At 45.5% G+C, this 20,146-nt stretch overlaps 2 protein-coding genes across 4 annotated transcripts; one reads left to right on the forward strand and one right to left on the reverse strand.

Moving 5' to 3' along the window:
- Nucleotides 1-4,678: 4,678 nt before the first annotated feature.
- Nucleotides 4,679-8,054, forward strand: FKBP11 (FKBP prolyl isomerase 11). 3 transcript variants are annotated; one of them, XM_036300863.1, is made up of 6 exons: nt 4,679-4,947; nt 5,149-5,214; nt 5,584-5,671; nt 5,933-5,966; nt 6,494-6,564; nt 7,814-8,054. In XM_036300863.1, the coding sequence occupies exons 1-6, from the start codon at nt 4,816-4,818 to the stop codon at nt 8,029-8,031; spliced, it is 609 nt and encodes a 202-aa protein (XP_036156756.1). In that variant the 5' UTR covers nt 4,679-4,815; the 3' UTR covers nt 8,032-8,054. The 3 variants fall into 3 exon arrangements, with proteins under 3 accessions (XP_036156756.1, XP_036156759.1, XP_036156758.1); XM_036300866.1 differs by having other exon boundaries at nt 4,872-5,009; nt 5,898-5,966; XM_036300865.1 differs by having other exon boundaries at nt 4,872-5,009.
- A 380-nt stretch (nt 8,055-8,434) lies between these two features.
- On the reverse strand, nt 8,435-18,397 carry CCDC65 (coiled-coil domain containing 65). The gene is made up of 8 exons (XM_036300862.1): nt 18,067-18,397; nt 17,372-17,539; nt 11,690-11,859; nt 11,032-11,170; nt 9,866-10,063; nt 9,458-9,676; nt 8,949-9,101; nt 8,435-8,838 (listed from the first exon to the last, which is right to left on the reverse strand). Exons 1-8 carry the CDS (start codon nt 18,196-18,198, stop codon nt 8,521-8,523), a joined length of 1,497 nt encoding a protein of 498 aa, XP_036156755.1. The 5' UTR covers nt 18,199-18,397; the 3' UTR covers nt 8,435-8,520.
- Between the last annotated feature and the right edge of the window lie 1,749 nt (nt 18,398-20,146).

Consider the following 20,146-nt stretch of genomic DNA (forward strand, 5'->3'; position numbering starts at 1 on the left):
ACTTCCTCTTTCTTAATGAGTTTCCTGGCCTTGTTTGCTGGGATGGGGGTAAGTATGACCCTGAGTTCTGAGAAAAGGGTTAGGTCTGAGGAAATCTGAACCTTGAGTACAGTAAAGGGAGCAGTGCCACTGCAGGCAGTGGTTGGAAGTCAGGAAGTGAGGAACTTGGATCAGAACTGTTCACCATGAAGAGGTGGGTATCTGCTTGTGTGTCACTTTGGCCATAGGCCACAGAAGAGAGGATCTGGACTCTAGGAGCAAATCTGGCTTGAGAACTGGATGTGGTGGAGTAGAGTGGATACTCAAGCCAGGCCAGGATTTTTTTTTAATCCCCACCCAAGGATATGTTTTATTAATTTCACAGAGGGGGGACGAGGGGAGGGAGAAACATCAATGTGAGAGGAAAACATCCGCTGCCTCCTGTATGGCAGCACAGGTCTGGAAACACAAGATACTAAGTGAATGTGGGGATCAAACCTGCAACCTTTATTTGTACGAGGCAATGCTCCAGCCAGCTGAGCCACCCGGTCAGGGAACTAGATATTTTCTTTTTAGGTATTGCTATGCATTCATTCATCCAAGAATGATGTGTTACTTCCCTCTCCATTCTCCCCTATGGCTGTTTTAGCTAGGGAGGTATCATCCCATAAATGCAAGATCTGGCATAGGCAAAAACAAGATGCCCCGTTGCTTGTTTTGCCGGTCAGGGCTCACAGACTATTTATTAACAGTCTGTTTAAAATAAACATAAAAAACATTTAAAAAGCAGTACCTTGCCCTGGCCAGCTTGGCTCAGTGGATGGAGTGTCGGCCTGCGGACTGGGGGGTCCTGGGTTCGATTCCGGCCAAGGGCACATGCCTGAGTTGTGGGCTCAATCCCCAGTGCGGGATGTGCGAGAGGCAGCCGATCGATGGTTCTCTCCCATCATTGATGTTTCTATCTCTCTCTCTCATTCTCCCTTCCTCTCTGAAATCAATACATAAATATTTTTAAAAAATAAAATAAAAAGCAGTACCTTTGTCTTGGCTGGGTAGCTTAGTCGTCAGAGCATCATCCCCACATGCCAAGGTTGCAGGTTTGATCCCTGGTCCGGGCAACCAATGAATCCATAAGTGAGTGGAACAACAAATCTCTCTCTCTCTCAAATCAGTCAGTAAAACTTTTTTAAAAAAGCGGTGCCCTGCTATTTGGCACATAATGGCAGTCAACTTTTTAAAAAAAATATATATGTTTTTATTGATTTCAGAGAGGAAGGGAGAAGGGGAGAGAGATAGAAACATCAATGATGAGAGAAAATCATTGATCAGCTGCCTTCTGCATGCCCCTTACTGGGGATAGAACCCACAACCCAGGCATGTGCCCTGACAGGGAATTGAACAGTGACCTTCTGATTCATGGGTCGACACCCAATCACTGAACCACACCAGCTGGGTATAGCACTCATCTTTGATGAATGAATAAACATCATTGTTCTTAACCAAACTGGGCACGGTGGGTACCCCATGAATTTTGGAAATCGGGGCTGAGGTAGAATTTCTTCTAGTTGCCCACAGAGACACCTTTGAGGGTGGAGGCCTTTCTGGGAGTGGTTCTCTGATTATCAAAGTTGTGCATCCAGTCAGGGCTGGGCCAGGACCATCTCACCTTTCTCTGTCCTTCAGGTTCCTCCTAATTTGATCCAAGGAGAAAGTGCCTTCTTGCGCTGCCCTCTTTTGGTGATATTGTTGTCTTAGTTTTTGTCCTTTCCTTTCCCACTACCACTCTCTTCACTTCACCCCCACTTCCCTTTCTGCTTTGGATTCCAAACAAAGCCTCAGACTGGGTAATAGTCTTTCTCCTTCATGACACCATTCCAATCAGCTGATACACATAGTACAGTATGCACTGTTACCCCATTGCTCAAAAACTTTCAGTGGGTTCCCACTGCCTCAGTCTGACATTCAAGGCTCTCCATAACCAGCTCGTACTTCCCTCTCCTCCTACCTCTACTCTCCTGGCTAAATCCCATATTCTAGTCAAACTGGTCCATTCATTTCCCCCAAATATCTGGCCCTCTTTCTCTCTTGTTTAAAAATACCACTTTCCTTTAAAGTCTTCAGAGCTGCCTATGATCTAATCACAAGGACTTTCCCCCCTGGTCTGGCTCCTTTAGCTTTGTTAGCACAGCTCATTCAACACCTCCCACACATTCCCTTCTATTGCTGTGCAGTCATGTGCCGCTTAATAGATGATCTGGTGTAGCCTATTGCTCCTAGGCTCCAAGCCTGGACAGTATGTTGCTGTACAGAACCATACAAACTAAATCAAGTACAAGAGAATGTAATGCAATAAAAAACTACAGTAACCAGATGTATGAGGCTGCTATTGGTGTAACAGCATACTGTTTTTACACAAGCTTTTATTATAAGTAGAAAGAGCACAATCTAAAATAATGGTAGCCCTAGATGGTTTGGCTCAGTGGATATAGCATTGGACTGAAGGGTCCTGGGTTCAATTCTGGTCAAGGGGACATGCGTGGTTGTGGGCTCAATCCCCATTGTGTGGTGTACAGGAGGCAGCTGATCAATGATTCTCATTGATGTTTCTCTCTCTCCCTCTCCGAAATCAAGAATATATTTGAAAAATAAAAATAATGGTAAAAAGTATAGTGTAGTAAATACATAAACCAGTAACATTTATTATCATTATCAAGTATGTACCGTACATAATTGTCTGTGCTCTACTTTTATATGCCTGAAAGTACAGGCGACTTGTTTACATCAGCATTACCACAAACACAAGTAATGCACTGGACTATGACATTAGGACAGCTGCCATATCTATGACATCACTAGGCTATAGAAATTATAATCTTACAGGACCACCATTGAATATGCAGTTGGTTGTTGACTGAAACATCATTATGTAATGCAGGACCATATGTTGTTAATTCATTTAATATTTAATTTAAAAAATTTTATAACAGTAATTTTTATTGTAAAACATCCAAACAATATATAAATGTATACTGTGGAACCTGTTCCCCTCTACTCTTCTCCCATCCCCAAAGGGAACATACTTACAGTTCCTTTTCTAAATATACTATACATATTTGGAGAAAGGTTAAAATATAAAGGGGCTCATCACATCCATTACTCTTGCTTTGAAAAACCTAATGTATACATTTGTCTGAGATTTTCCATATTAGTATAGTTAGGTCTTTGTTTTTGGTGTGTTTTTTCTTTTTAGTATTGTATGCTATAGTTATTCAAAATAAAACATTTGTGTAGAGTCTTATATGGAGGGTATTGTTCAGTTAGTATGTAGGGGACTCCAGACATGATCACAATCTTGTCCTTGCCATCAGTGTGCTGATTCTTTAGAGGAGGGAGGCATCCTTCCTATATAATAAAAGGCTAATATGCAAATCCAACCAGACAGCAGAACGACTGCTACTCAGCCAGAAGCCAGGCTCACGGCTGGCGAGTGTAGCCTCCGCGGCAGTCGGACATCCTCCGAGGGCTCCTGGACTGCGAGAGGTCACAGGCCCAGCTGAAGGACTCTCCCCCTCCCAGTGCACAAATTTCAGACACTGGGCCTCTAGTACACAAATTACCACAACACAAGGAAAAGTAATGTCCCTGAGTGTATGCCTGAAGTTCAGAAATAAGCCATACATCCCCCCACATGCCTCAGGAGTCAGTGATATTTGAGTTTGGTCTAAAGCAGTGGTTCTCAACCTTTTTGTGGCCATGCCCCACCTAAGCATCTCTAAAATCCTGATGCCCCCTCCCCCCCCCCTCCCCGTGACATATAATTGTTATTCAAAAAGTGACTCCTGTTTATGTGGAAGAAGCCTAAAACAAGCATCCAAAGAACATGGCATCCATGAAAGAGAAAAATAAAAGAACGAAAGGATAGTTGAAGTACTGAAGAAGAAATCACTAAGAAGTTCAAAAAAATAATGTGAAGTGATATGAAAAATAGCAGTTTCAAAACAATAGAGAACTGAAATGCATAAATATGTCACATTTATATACTGTATATGAGGCCCCTAGAACCATAAGAAATGCAAAAAATTCAGTTAATAACTCAAACTGCCCCTCTTAAAAATCAAATTGCCCCCCTGTGGGGCATGTGCCCCATGTTGGGAACTGCTGGTCTAAAGTGAGCATGACAGGTGAAGGAAGAGCATAGCATGAGATGAAAACACTTGCAGGATCACCTGTTGTCAGACCTCCAAAAATTTCAACTGGAAGGGGGGAGGTGGGAGAGGGGTGCTGCCTCTGACAACTGCTGGGGAGGGATGGGCCAGCCAGACACTGCCAGGATAGGTGTGAGGAGCCGTGTGTGGTTGGCAAAGTCAGAAAAAAAAAAGCTGGACTCAGGCAGTCTTGGGTTTGAATTCGGTCCCTGTCGCCACCAAGCTGGATGACCTTGGGCAAACTAACCTGAGCACCCAGTTTCTCATCTGTAAAATGGAAACCATTCTGGCTACCTTTCGGGGTGGTTTTGAGGATTACAGACGAGTGCCTGCCACACAGGTTAATAATGGGTGTTGTGTGTCCCAGGCCCTCGCTGTGGGACAGTACGCGAACTGACCGACCAGTCCGAATCCAAACCTCGGATCTGAGAGGGTAGGGAGGGCTCCCTGTGGCCTCCGCCCCCCAGGAGGCGGGGACAAGGTGGAGGATGGGCGGCAGGGGGAGGGGCTGGTGTGTCTCCACCCGCCCCGTCCTGTCCGGTCCAGCCTGGGCGCTGAGAGAACCGCTCTTCTAGCCGCCGCCACACCGGCAGCCGGTCCTGGTGTCCTGCGCCTGGCGCCGTGTGGAATCATGACCCTGCGCCCGCCGCGACTCCCGCTCTGTCTGCTGCCGCTGCTGCTGCTGCTCAGCGGGGCGGCGTCCCAGGCTGACACTGGGTTCGAAACCGAAAGTCCTGTCCGAGTCCTCCAAGTGGAGACCCTGGTGAGGAGATTGTCCCTGTCCGGTCCGCGGGGCAGGTCTGGAGCGCGAATACAGGAATACAGGTCGGAGACCTGCGAGCCGGGAGAAGTGCGGGGACTACTGAGTTGGGGGTGCGGGGACTACTGAGTTGGGGGGGTGGGGTCTAGGGGCAAGAACGGAATCTTTGGAGGACCCTCCATGACTCCTGTAGTCCGATCATAGGTGGAGCCCCCCGAGCCGTGTGCGGAGCCTGCAGCCTTTGGAGACACGCTTCACATACACTACACGGTGAGGGGTGTGGGGGGCCCAGGCGGAGCCTGGGAGGGGGCGGCGCCCAGATGAAACACGTCAGCTTTGGCTTGGACACGTGGCGAGTGGTTCGGGGAGTATAACTGGGCTCTGGGGTCTTCGAGCACGTGGCGGGTGGAGGGTGGGGGAACGTTCCTCTTCCTGCCCATTTCCCCTCCCTGCTTTCCCCCCAGTTCCTCCCGAGCACCGAGAAGTGAAGGGTGGAGAGATCTCCGAGCAGTGCCAGTCCTGAGGGGCTTCCTGTTCCTTTCTGCCCCGAAGGGAGTGCGAGGCTGCAGCTGCTAGGGGGCTGCGCCTGCTGGGAGGGAGGGCTACCAGGTGTGAGCTCCGGATGCTCTCTCCCCCCAGGGCAGCTTGGTAGATGGACGTGTTATTGACACTTCCCTGGCCAGAGACCCTCTGGTTATAGAACTCGGCCAAAAGCAGGTGATCCCAGGTATGTGGCCTGTGCCTCCCACTCATCCCAACCCAAGTGCTTTCTTCACCCTTTCAGTCCCTAAGCTCCCTTAGAAATGGCCCCTCCTGAGGTTCAAACCCCACTTCTAATATTCCTCCTGCCCCATACCCTACTAGAAGGGAGCCAGAGATTTGAGAAGCGGGGAGCTCAACTAAGGGTGAAGGGGGAACCATTGATCTCCTCTCCTGGGATTTTGGGAATGTAGGTAACTTCCTGTTCAGTTATGTCTTCTTCCTCAAGGTCTGGAGCAGAGCCTTCTAGACATGTGTGTAGGGTGAGTATCTGGGCAGAGAGGGGCTTGGGTACTCCCTTTGCATGGCTAGAAGCGTTCTCTGCTATCCCTGCTTCTAGAGGAGGCAGGGAAACATGGGACAAAGGACCCTGGCTTTGCCTCAGTCATTGGGACCCCTGAGGGCGTTCCAAGCCTCTGTGCCTCTCTGGCTGTGGGTTTTGTTGGAGCAGTTGAGGCATGTGGGGGGATGTATACCTTTGCTGGTCAACCTGTTTGGTATAAAGTGGGGGAAAAAGTCATCTTTTGGACATGAAAACCTAGAGCAGTGGTCGGCAAACTGCGGCCCCTTGAGTGTGGCTCTTCCACAAAATACCACGTGCGGGTGTGCACGTACAGTGCGATTGAAACTTCGTGGCCACACTCAAGGGGCCAAAGAGCCGCATGTGGCTCTCAAGCCGCAGTTTGCCGACCACTGACCTACAGGGTTTTGCTGGTGGGGCTTCAGATGGACTGAGGCTGCTGGCCCACCTGCTCCCACCCCTGGCTGTGACTTACATTCTTTCCCTCAGAGAGAAGCGAAGGGCAATCATTCCTTCTCACTTGGCCTATGGAAAACGGGGATTTCCACCATCTATCCCAGGTAACCTGACTAGAGCTCTCTTTCAAATCATCAAAATACCCTGTCTCTCAGAGCTATACAATTTGGAGCTTGAGAAGGTCTAAGTCAGCTTGCTAAAAGGGACAGCGGTGGCTGGGGCCCTCTTTTTTCCTGCTTAGATCACCATAGGGACTAGAGAACCTGTTAATGTCACCTGGTTTGCCCTCTGGCAGCCAGCAGCTTTTTAGAAAGGAGACACCTTCTTGTGCTACATGGGTCTGCTGCGCATGTCACCCTTCCTAGAACGTTGGACTAATTTCCTGTCTTTTTCCTACAATTACAAATGGTGTAATTTATGCAGTTGGCATGGCTTCTCGCTGCATCTCCACCCTTCCTCTCAGTCTTTACCAGGGAAGAGATAGGAAAAATGATCACAGTCAAGTAATTCAAAACAAAATGAAACAAAAAAACTTTTAAAAGCCAAGTCCACCTCATAACTTTAAAAGCCCTCTCAAGTCACTGTTGATTTTTATTCTTAAAGGCCTGGGATTGAACAGATTTCACAAGATGTGTGTCTCTTGCTTTTGGTTATAACACATGTTCTATTAGCTAAAATGTGTTATACTTCAGAGCACAGGGGTAAAAGTTATTATCCCAGTTCCAGCTTAGAGGGAGACCTAGAGAGAAGACAGGGTGACTAAAGAGAAATGAACTCTTACTCAAAGCTCTATTACCTTCTGCTTTCTAGTACTGCTTCTATCTACATTTCTCTCCCACTTCCCACTCATTCCCCCATATCTACTTTCTTAAGACACATCCTTCTTCCTCTCCAGCTCTTATGTTAGAACACCTATCTTTTCTAATAATTTCATTGAATATGCTCATTGGTTGGTGGAATTTAAAAGTCTAGTTTAAATTCAATTAATTTCAGCCCTGCAAAGATTGTGTCCTTGTGGCTGTTTGGAAATGGAGTACAGTTAGTATAGAGGTTTCTCTCACTCATAAATGTAGAACAGTGTGTACGTTTTAGACCCACAGGAAATTTTCCTGTGCTGTCAAAGACCCATCATGAAAACCAAGCCACATTTGTATATTTGGGGTAAACATGACTATCACTAGACTCTGCTCATAACCCATCTCTGCCTTGTCTAAGGGAACTCAACCCCACATTTAAATCTTGCCAGCTTCATAGTTGTTGCTCTGGTGTGGCCTGCCTTCCCTGTTTTCATTCATTCAGAGTCTCAGATAAACTGCACAGAGATCCTAACCCTCACCTCCTCTCTGCCTCCAGCGGATGCAGTGCTGCAGTTTGACGTGGAGCTGATTGCACTGATCCGAGCCAACTACTGGCAAAAGCTGATGAAGGGCACTTTGCCTCTGGTGGGCATGGCCATGGTGCCAGCCCTCCTGAGCCTCATTGGGTATCACCTATACAGAAAGGCCAGCAGACCTAAAGTCTCCAAAAAGAAGCTCAAGGAAGAGAAACGAAACAAGAGCAAAAAGAAATAATAAATAATAATTTTTAAAACTTCTTTGCATTCTTCAACTGATACTTTCTGAGGCTACTTTTGTAAGTGGGAATGAGGTGAGGGGGCTGGGGAAAAGGCATTCTGAGTTGGATCTTGTCTGTCATGGGGGAGGGGGTTAGAGGCTTTGAGTCACCTCTTCCCCTGGCCTCCTCTTCCTGTCCTAACTTACTTCAGGGACTTGTTCTTGAATTCCCTTCTGATTTTTAGGTCCCGGAGGTGTAGGTTTGGCTACCAGGGTGCCCTGACTCCAGGAGCAATGCTTCATTGAGAAATAAGCCTCCTAGTAGTTGCCTAGCTATTCTCTCCATGCCCTGGGGCTGCTTATTCCTGGTGTTGTCAAAGTGTACTGTTCTGTCCAATATGGCAAAGATATAAGAAGCTCATGAACTCTATGAGAATTTTTAATAGCAAAGTCCTCAGGTCTCTCAAAAAATTCTCTGGAGAATGAAAATAGATTTTTCTCCTTGTATCACAGGATATGGGAGATCACGTGGGCTGCCTCAATGATGTTGTAAGTGGTTGAACGTTTTTTGTCATCTGGCTGGGTTGTAGGTTTAGACAAGGCCTGGGGTAAGTTGCTTCGGTAGTTGACGATGAAGAGTGGGTTGAGCTGGCTCAGCACTTCATCACTCACTGAAATGCCATCCAAGTACCGCTTGAGCATCTCCCGCAGCTTCCCGTTGATCTCTAACAATTGGGTACGTCTTTGTTGAAGGCTCAGTTGCTCTAGTTTCACTTTGTTGTACCTTTTCCAGAAATTATCCATCCCTATGTAGTCTGCTATCACCTGGGAATTGATTTAAAGGGAGGTGTGTAGAGGGGGCCCATTAGTGAATACAGCCCAGGGTCCATCATCCCCAACCTTAAGCCAAGGCCTCTGGGCCCTGGGAACTTTACCTTTGCCAGCTCCTCAGTAAGCTCCTCTGGGATAATTTCCTCTATCTCCTCCTGCTCCTCCGGAGTCAATATTGAAGAATAAAAGGGCAGCACTTTTTCTGCCTCTGTTTCAAATTTCCTACATATTTCAGCAAGTTTAAGGATCTTTTCACCCTATTGAACGCAGGAAGACACCTTTTATTAGAAAAGAGGTGGGAAGGGGAATAGTGGAGTTGGTTCCCTGTTTGAACCAGGGAAGCTATTAATTTAAGTGGGAGACGAGTAATATACACATCTAACACAGAGTGCTTACTGTATGGCAAGTATTTGACATTCTTATAAAATCCATTCACTATTAATGCATTTAAGTTAAAATGTGAGGGGGAAGGGAACATGAAATAAAAAAGGTATTCCAAGTGTCCACTCAGGCAGGAAGCAGGAGGATGCCTCCTCTACCATTCTCAAACCCTTTTTACTTCACAGGGAGCCCAGTTCCTTGGTTTTGTTTGGACCACCCTCTCCCCTGTTACCTTATCAACAATCGCTCTCAGAACTTTGAGGGTGGCATTACTTTCCAGAGTGAGTTTGACTAAATTCTCCTGTGCTATTTCCCGGACATGAGTCCTTTGGGCCTTAAGTTTTCGTAGTTGTACAAGGACCAATTCCTTGTCATCACGAATGTACTGGTTCTGTTCTTCACTCTCACGGCTGTGCACCATGATCTTGCCTTTCAAAATAAGTATGGAATCCTGGAAGAACAAAGTAAATTAGAAGAAACACTTGACTGGCTGAGGGTCTTCAGGGAGACAGGTGAAAAGACTGGGGACAGAAATCAAAGCATATCTTTCCCCAACCAGTGATGAGGCCCAGTAGAAATTGGGGGAAGATGAACATGGGAGCAGTTAAAGCAGTGAGTATTTCTGGTTGGCTGCACTAACCTGTAGTTTCTGTATTCTTTTCATCTGTACTTCAATGTCTTTGGAGCTCTTCTCATCCTTCACTTTCAAAGTCTCAAAGGCAATCTTTCGATCCTCTGTGGCATCAGTGTAATTCTTAAGTGCATCCTGGAACCTTCTCCATAGATCTTCTACTACACTCTCTAGTTGCAGTCTTAGAAAGTGCTTCTCTTCTATATTCTAGGAAGTGGCCCCAACATAGCCAATGCTCAGAATTACCCTTTTAGTGCCCTTTCACTTCCACCAGCAACCTCACACTCTTGCACTGTTTATAGCATAGTATAGTGCAGCGTCGCCAATGAAAATGCCTACAAAGACCAGGCAGATGATATAAATAAGTGCTTTGGGCTAGATGGAGCCTGTGGTGAACCAGAGAGCAAACGCTCTTAGCAGGGGGAGTGGGGAAGGCACAGCTGCTCAGCTCCATGTGAGTGTCTCCATTTGGAAATATTGACCCAGGGTTACCAGACCTTCAGATTTTTCAAGGGAAGGTGAAAATTTGGGTTTTTATGTGAAATCCCCATTTTTTAAATTTGGGAACCTTATTTAAATGTTTTACAAAACAGTACAGGGCAAAATAAAAACAAAGAATCTCATACTCAAACCCAGGTCTGCAGGCTAGCTAAAGTTTGCGTCCTACAGGATGGTGGAAAGCACTTTGGCCAAGAGGCCAGAAACTGGATTCTCCTGGCTCTGCCACAAACCAGCAGCAGGACTTTGGCAGGTCATTCTACTTTACGGGGCTTTAGTTTCTTCATCTACAAATCTCATGGCTATGCACCATGATCTTACCTTTCAAAATAATTATGGAATCCTGCAAGAACAGAGTAGATTAGAAGAAACACTTGACTAGCTGAGGGTCTTCAGGGAGATAGGTAAAAAGACTGGGACGGAAATCAAAGCATATCTTTCCCAGGCGAAGCCAGATGGTTTCCTTGTTGCTTTTAAGCTTTAAAATGCATTTCCTTGATATTTCAGAATGATCCTCCCGCCCGACCAATTTTCAGAAAAGTACAAAAGGCAATAGGGGTACCTAGAGTGGCAACAGGCATTTTATTATGTTGGTTAAAGGGATCTCTTTGAGCTCTGCTAGCCTGGAGCATTTTTCTCTCCTCACCCAGCTCTTGCCCATTACTTCCCCTCTGTACCTTGTTTTTGAGATCATCCCACATGCTCTGGAACTCCAGCTTGCTTTCATACTCAGAATCTATGTAGTTCTGCTCCATGGCCATGAAGACATCTTGTAGGTAGCGAATCTCTTTTTCATGTTGTTCAATAATTGTCTTCCTACGGAAGATAACACACTGTCCCTGCTCTGAGGAATAAAGCAAATGGACCAATACTGACAACTCAAAGCAGTATGTAATAAAACTATATGAATGGTACAAACTCTTAGGTACTGAAGGAAAACAGAGGGAAGGAGGGATCTATTTCCTGTAGGGCTGAAAAGAATGAATAAGATTATTTTTATTTTTGAATAGGTTAATATATTCATGTGATATAAAAATTAAAAAGTGCAAAGGTTACAGTGAGAAGTCTCCTTCCCATTCCTGTCCCCTGCCAGATGGGTAGGATTTTGATAGTTGACAGTGGGTGACGAGATGTTACAAATAGGGACCTGGCACGGGCAAAGGAAGGCTAAGGCCACAAGCTTAAACCCACGTTAGTTTAGAAGGAAATCAGGATCTTTTCTGCTGGAAAGTAATGTCATCATCAAGGTGGGATGCTCCAGGATGCTGGCCACCTGCTTACAGACAGCTCCTTGACACAGGCTCTATATGCGCCCTTGGATTCAAACCCCCATACCTTTCTATCTCAAACTCCTTGGTTAGGGTCTCCAGCTCCATGCTGTAATTTTCCTCCAGGAGGTTGAGTCGGCATCTCTGCAAGGCCAACAGCTGGTCAATGTTGTGCATGTGGCTGCGCAGGGCATGGGCATACTGCTCATCAGCTTCTGACAGGTCCTTAGCTAAAGACTGGGTAGGAAACACAGAGTTACCATTTTGGCTCGATGACTTCTGTGTGAGAAAATTAAAGATGTATTCAGCTGGTTAGGTGGATGACTTTTCTTTGGATCAAAGAGTGCTGGTTCTCCCACTATTGAATTTAAAGTCAGAGTGACATCAGAGAACCCCATATAGCCAGCCAGTGTCCTAGGGACAACAAACATTTACAGTGATGGTGCTACCACTAAAAGGAATCGGATTCATAGAGAAATGGCTGCTTCGAAATCTGAGGCAAAAATAAACAAGTTGAACCTAGGGTATCTTGTCAGGGAAGAGAAGGAATCAAGCATTTGTCCTGCCTTTTTAATATATATATATATAATTGATTTCAGAGAGGGAGAGAGAAACATCAATAATGAAAATCATTGACCAGCTGCCTCCTGCATGCCCCCTACTGGATCAAGCTCGCAACCCAGGCATGTGCTCTGACCAGGTATTGAACCCTGATCTCCTGGTTCATAGTGGATGCTCAAGCACTGAACCACACCGGCCAGGCACCCAGGACATACTGTTAAATGAAAAAGTCAATGGGCAGAACAGTATGTAATACTACCATTTGTGTAAAATAATGTTTACTCATGAAACTAATGGGCATTGGGCAGCTGGAAGGCACCAGTGGGAAGGAATTTTCACTATGTAACTTTTTATCTTTTTAATTTTGGACAATGGAAATGTAGTACCCATTCAAAAAAGTAAAATGAGCTCTGGCTGGTGTGGTTCAGTTGGTTGGACATTGAATAGAAGTGTGGTGTTTCTTATCCCAAGAAAATAATTAAAGAAAACTTTGTGTCCTAAAAAAAAAGAAAGCAAAATGAAATTAGAGTAAATAGAACAAAGAAGCATTTACTGAGTTCCCATATGATCCAAACACCTTGAGTCCCACCACAACCTATGCAGAGCTAGCTTTCACCTTATGTTTACATGAAAAAGAATCTTATGAAATAGTTTCTGATAATGGATGACTATTCACTCACTCAACAAATGCTTATCCAGTACTATGCTGGATACTGAGGATTCCGAGACTAAAAGACATCCCCACTGCCCTCAAAGGAGCTTGCAGTCTTGAAGTAGGAAAAAAGTTATACAAACAGAACATTACTGTTTAACATGCTAAGTGATATGAAATTAATGATTTACCAGTGACACTGGGATATAAGGAACGGAGTACCTACATCTAACTAAGAACACTGGGGAAGGCTTCACAGAAGAGATGCCATTTGTATCACTCTTGAAGATGAGTCAGAGTTTGCCAGGAAAACTGAGGAGATGGGAAAAATTAAATTCCAGGTAGAGGAAATAGCATGTATAAAGGCACAGGTAAGAAACAAGGCTGGCTATGAAAGGTACAGGTAGAGGGTAGATCATGAAGGGCTTTGCTATTCTTTCCGTGGAGTACGGATTTTTTTTCCTGTAGAAGAGGGGAGCCACTGGAGAGACTTAAGCAGTGGAATGACAGGATCAGATTTTGTTTTAGAAAGATAATCTGGAGGTTCAGGTCAAGATGGTGGCATAGGTAAAAGCAATACTCAAATCCTCCTCCCACAACCACATCAAAACTACAATTAAACTTACAGAACAACTATCATTAAGAATCACCTGAAATCTAGCTGAACAGAAGTCCTATGAGGGGCAGAGCTGCTGAATGGGCTGATCCCACATCCACATGTAGAGAGATACCTTGGATGCAGAGGTCCCCCTGAGGCATGAGGGGTGCCAGCCCCACACTAAGTTCCCCAAACCAGGGTTCCAGTGCCAGGAAGAGAAGTCCCCATAACTTGTGATTATAAAAATCAGTGGGGATTGTGGATGAGTGAGACCGGGGCTTCTGGAGTCCTAGGCAGTTCCTCTTAAAGGTCCTACCCACAGACTTACTTGGACTCACTTCCTCTAAGCTCCAGTGCTGAGGCACCAGGGACATACAGGGAGGAACTAAATTGTCTGGCAAGGAATCGAGTTGTCTGACATTAAGGCAAGAGCTGGAGGAGCAGTTTTTTCCCAGACAGAAGTGTTGGCAGAGGCCATTGTTCTTTTTCTGGGCCCTTGCCCCACAGAGCCTGCAGGCTGGTGCCATATCTGAATCTCCATCAACCTGGCTAACACTGCTGGCCCTGCTCTGCTGATTCCCTGAGACCCCATCCCATTCATCTTGTTGGCCCAGTCCAAGCCATTTCCTGTGGCTTTTCCATACAAATGGCCTATGTTGGTAAATGCTTCAGACTTTTCTAAAATTTCTCAAACAAGCAGCATCTGGCCCTCGCCTGTTTGACTCAGTAGATAGAGTCGACCTGCAGACTGAAGGGTCCCAGGTTCGATTCCAGCCAACGGCACATGCCCAGGCTGGGGGCTCAATCCCCAGTCGGGGGTGTGCAGGAGGCAGCCGAGCAATGCTTCTCTCTCATCATTGATGTTTCTAACTCTCTCCCTTCTTCTCTGAAATCAATAAAAATATATATTTTTTAAAAAGACAAAAAATGGACACTAAAGAAACAATGATTGGCTATTAAAAAAACAAAACAAACAAGCAGCATCTGGCCTCAGCATGCCACATACCTTTCACTAAGTGACCCCAGGCCTGGCACTAGTGGCAGCCAGCCTTAATTCACAGCTTGGCCTCTGCTCGGCAAATCCAATTCCAGCACAAATAGCAGCCATCTACATATTGCTTTGTAGTTCATGAATAGTGGCCCCGGGCAGGACACAGGTGGCAGCTGACCTTGATCTGCACCTCCCAGGAGGCTCCAGAGCCAGTGCATTTGGTGGACAGCTTCAGACCAGGTCGAAGTACCACCCAAACTCCTCTACAAAGGATACATTCAAAGGGTGGACTCAGCAGTCACTAGAACCCTGTTGAAGTAAATCCTGCTCTGTGGGGTCAGCCCCTGCATAGCTGATCTTCCATGGTAGTTGCGATTAGTCTTCACAACCTATTAGCCTACGGGTAAATCCCTCCCACTGAGGTGCCAACAGCCATCAAGGCTCAACTACAACAGGAAGGTATACATAGCCCACATGGGGGGTGCACCTGGAGGGCCCAGCTCGGGTGACTGAGGAGGCTGTGACACTGTACCCTGCAGTACACCTACTACTCTACCAAGATAGGGAGATGTAGCAGCTCTACCTAATACATAGAAACAAACACAGGGAGGCAGCCAAATGAGACAAAGAAACATGTCCCAAATGAAAAAACAGAAAAAGACTCCAGATAAAGAACTAAATAAAATGGAGACAAGCAATCTACTAGATGCAGAGTTCAAACCACTGTTTATATTAAAATGCTAAATAAACTTAGGGGAAGAATAGATGAACTTAGTGAGAACTTCAATAAAGAGATAGGAAACATAAAAACATAGATGGAAAACATGAAAAAGAACCAGTCAGAAATAAAGAATACACTAACTGAAGTGAAGAATACAGGGAATCAAAGGTGAAATAGGTGAAGCGGAAGCAGAGGATCAAATTAGAGATTTGGAAGATAAGGAAGCAGAAAACATCCAATCAGAACAGCAAAAAGAAAAAGAATCCATAAAAATGAGGATAGTATAAGGAGCCTCTGGGACAACTTTAAGCATACAAACATTTGCATCATGGGGGTGCCAAAAGGAGAAGGGAGAGAACGAGGAATGAAAAACTATGTGAAAAAATAATGATGGAAAACTTCCTAACCTTTCTTTCCTTAGGGAAAGAAATAGACATACAAGTCCAGGAAGCACAGAGAGTCCCAAATAAGAGGCCTACACCAAGACACATCATAATTAAAATGCCAAAGGTTAAAGACAAAGAGAGAATCATTTTTTAAAAAATATATTTTATTGATTTTTTACAGAGAGGAAGGGAGAAGAATAGAGAGTCAGAAACATCGATGAAAGAGAAACATCGCCGAAACCGGTTTGGCTCAGTGGATAGAGCGTCAGCCTGCGGACTGAGAGGTCCCGGGTTCGATTCCGGTCAAGGGCATGTACCTGGGTTGCGGGCACATCCCCGGTGGGGGATGTGCAAGAGGCAGCTGATCGATGTTTCTCTCTCATCGATGTTTCTAACTCTATCTCTCTCCTTTCCTCTCTGTGAAAAATCAATAAAATATATTAAAAAAAAAAAAAAGAGAGAGAGAGAAACATCGATCAGCTGCCTCCTGCATACCCCCTACTGGAGATGTGCCCGCAACCAAGGTACATGCCCTTGACCAGAATCGAACCTGGGACCCTTCAGTCCACAGGCCGAGGCTCTATCCACTGAGCCAAACCAGTTAGGGCGAGAGGATCATTTTAAAATATATTTTTATTGATTTCAGAGAGGAAGGGAAAAGGAGAGAGAGAAACATCAATGATGAGAGAGAATCATTGATCAGCTGTTTCCTGCATGCCCCTAAGCCCGGCCAGCAGGGTAGAGTGGTTGAGCATTGACCTATGAACCAGGAGGTCGCAGTTTGATTCCCAGTCAAGGCACATGCCTGGGTTGCGGGCTAGATCCCCAGTGTGGGGCGTGCAGGAAGCAACTGATCAATGATTCTCTTTTCTATCTCTCTCTCCCTTCTCTGAAATAAATTAAATAGATAGATAGATAGATAGATAGATAGATAGATAGATAGATAGGAAAGCCTAAGGGGAAGGAACCAGTGGGCAGAGATTAAAATAGAATGAAAAAAGCGATACAGCAAAATTTCTTGGCAAAAAAGATGGTAAGGCCCAGTGTGGCTCAGTTGGTTGAGTGTTGTCCCCTGTACCTGAGAGATCACTGGTTTGATTCCCAGTCAGGGCACACACTGGGTTGGGGGAGCGGGGGGGCGGAGTTCAGGAGGCAGCCAATCAATGTCTCTTTCTCATGGATGTTTCTCTTTCTCTCTCCCTCTCCCTTCTTTTCTCTCGAAAATCAATAAAAACTTTTTTTTTTTTTTTTTTTTAAAGATGGTATGGATACAAGAACCTCCCAATAGCATAAGGATGACTGCCTGAATTTCTTGGAGATCCAGAACTGCTCTTACCCACTGAGATCTTCTCAGCCTTATCCAGGGCTACTGAAGTTGAATCAAAGAGGCAAACAGAATTTGGTTGAATAAAGCACTAGAGTAGGAATCAAGAAACCTGTGCTGAGTCCCAGCTCTCTCATCGACTGGCTGAGTGACCTTGGGTGAGCCATTTCCTCCCTCTGGAACTGAGTAGTCTCACATTGAAATGAAGATGTAGGACTAAGTTCAAGTCCTGGGGTGATGTCTACTGTGCCTCATAACTCTAATATTGTATAGTACTAGTTTGGGGCAGTAGATGACTAAAAGCAAGGGCTCCTCTAAGTGAGGGAGAGGGATGACCACCTCACAATAGTCTCCTCTTCATCTCAGTGAAAGTTGTTATTACCAATAGCCTAGTTTCATCACAGCCTGCTGCTTGTGAGGGCGTGAAGATTGAATAATTACTTTTCTTGGCCCATTCTACTAAGAGAAGAGATCAAGGCAGCCATGTTCAAGTATTTCCTTGGGAAGAACACCTACCTTGATAACACTGTCCTTGCAGTCTACCACTCGTTCAAATGTTTGGCTGAGGATCTCAATGTCCTTATGAAGCTCTTTGGTCTTGACTTCTCGAAGAACAGTTCTCCACTGTGTGTTAATCTTATTAAGGTTCAGAGCACTATTGTGCTCCTCCTTGGCCAGCTTGTCCTGTGTGAAGGAATAAACACACCTGAAGGAGGTCAGGGTTAAAAGCCCTAATACAGCACAACAAACAAGATTGCACTTAGTTTGCCAACTGTCACTTTTACCCTTTGTCTTTTCCGAGGGACCAAAGCTCCTAATGGCTAACACTCAGGTAACTCCTGTTCTTGTTTTGGGAGCATCTCAAGTAAGACGGGAACGGCCAGATGGCATTTTAAGGAGGGGAAGGGTGAATTTCCTTTAGGATGGAGGCCTCAGGGCAGGACACTCCAGGGAGACTATCAGAGTTTCGAACAGTTGGGATGGCTGAGAACACCTACTGTCCCAGTTCTGGGACTCAGTTGTGACTGCCAAGCACTATACCACCGCCCCTCCTTCCAAACACTGTTGCCTGAAATCTAAGTATATTTAGGTCTCAAGATTTCCGGAGGAGGGAGGCCAGCATACAAATGACGCTGCCACAATGGCAGGGTTAAGGCAGCAGGGTCAGCGCAGGGAGGGGGTGGGCTGGGCGGGTAATGAGGAAGCATCACCTTCAGGAACACGCTCAGGAGCCGCTCCTTCCTCCTAGCCACCTCCTCATCTGCCAGCAACCTCTGCTGGAACAGCAGCAGCTGCTCCTCATCCGAAAGGGGCGTCTTGGCCTTTTTCCCTTTCTTAGACATAGCAGGCTAGAGGGCTGGATCTGGCAAGGATCCCGGGCCGCCGCGGCCAGCGTTAGCGGGGGGAGAAGGAAAATGCCCCCAGGAAGAGGCCTTCTGCAACTGCCCCTGGACGGTAGTGAGACCGTAGACTTTAGTCCTCAGGTAAAACAGAGCCTGGGACAGCTGGGAGGCCCGGCTCTCAAGCCGAAAGACGCATCGCCGTCTCCTAGCAACGGAATCTTGCTAAAATGGCGCTGGGAGGCGCGGAAGAGAGGCCCTGCCTTGGGGCGCCCTCTGCCGCCTGGAGGACCGCAGTGAGGGTTTTTTTGTTTTGTTTTGAAAGGATAGTTGTTGTTTTTTAATATGTTTTATTGATTTTCTACAGAGAGGAAGGGAGAGGGATAGAAAGCCAGAAACATCGATGAGAGAGAAACACCGATCAGCCGCCTCCTGCACGCCCCCCATTGGGGATGTGCCCGCAACCAAGGCACATGCCCTTGACCGGAATCGAACCCAGGACCCCTGAGTCCGCAGGCCAACGCTCTATCCACTGAGCCAAACCGGTTCTGGCTGAAAGAGGATAGTTTTATCCTCAAAATCGATAGCCTCCCAACTGAACCTTTTAAGATATTTTTTTTTTTCATGGTATGGCAATATTTTAAAATACAGATAACAGCCCTAACCTGTTTGGCTCAGTGGATAGAGCGTCGGCCTGCGGACTGAAGGGTCTCAGGTTTGATTCCGGTCAAGGGCAAGGGCATGTACCTTGGTTGCGGGCACATACCCAGTAGAGGGTGTGCAGGAGGCAGCTGATCGATGTTTCTCTCTCATTGATATTTCTAACTCTCTATCCCTCTTTCTTCCTCTCTGTAAAAAATCAATAAAATATATATTTTAAAAAAATAAAAATGAAATACAGATAACAAATTTTGGAGATAATATGGAGAACCAGGAACCCTCATGCATTGCTGGTGGGATTGTAAAATGTTGCAACCACTTTGGACAACAGTTTGGCAGTTTCTTTTCTCTTTCTTTCCTTCCTTCCATCTAATTGTTTTTACTGAACAATTTATGGATCAGGTAGCATCCCATCTAGTAAACAGAATGTTGCTCTAGCAGTTTCTTACATTTTTAAACATAAATTTATCATGCAATATAGCTATTTTGCTTTTAGATATCAGTCTAAGATATCTAACTACAGATGCATGCTACAATATGAATAAATCTCAAAAACATGCTCATTGAAAGAAGCCAGACACAAGAAACCACATATTGGCAGGGGCTTTTATATGAAATATCCAGAAAAGGCAGAAGCATTGTGTCAGAGAAGGCAAATATGTATCCAGAGTAAATTTTTATTTCAGTAAGAACAAAACACTGCCCTTCCATGATGGAAGTGATCCAATTTAGTCAACCTGTTCACCCATGGTACCATGTAGGGGGACCTAGTGTTGGTCTCTGGCAGATCGGGCACTCAATAATTCCCATAGCCAGGTTGGCCTTGGTGAGTGAAAGTTCATGTGTCTGAATTCATGCAAAACCTCCATCCCTGCCATGATGGCTGCTTTGTTTATAAATCCATTGGTCAATGACAGGGTGTCTGGGAACAGAGACTGACTGATATCCACAGATGAGGTCATCCTATCCACTTGATTATTTATTTATTTAAATAATTTTTATTTCTTGAAGTATTACAAAGAGTATTACGTATGTCTTCTTTCTCCCCCTCCCCCCCGCCACTTGATTATTAAATCCTCCTCTGCTGAGGTCACTCTGTGTGCATTCACATGGGACACAAATACTTTTACTTTTTTTTTTTTTGCCTATTTAGTCAGGTCTATCCACATACCTCTTCTCCAAATTTCCTTGACACCAGTTTTCTAACCATGTTCCTTCCAAGTCCCTGACCATTCATGCCACAGCCATGAGTTAGTATATATAGTCACACATCTGGCCTTTGCTCCTTCTA

This window comes from Myotis myotis, unplaced genomic scaffold (assembly GCF_014108235.1).
Source record: "Myotis myotis isolate mMyoMyo1 unplaced genomic scaffold, mMyoMyo1.p scaffold_m19_p_3, whole genome shotgun sequence".
Classification (NCBI taxonomy): Eukaryota; Metazoa; Chordata; class Mammalia; order Chiroptera; family Vespertilionidae; genus Myotis; species Myotis myotis.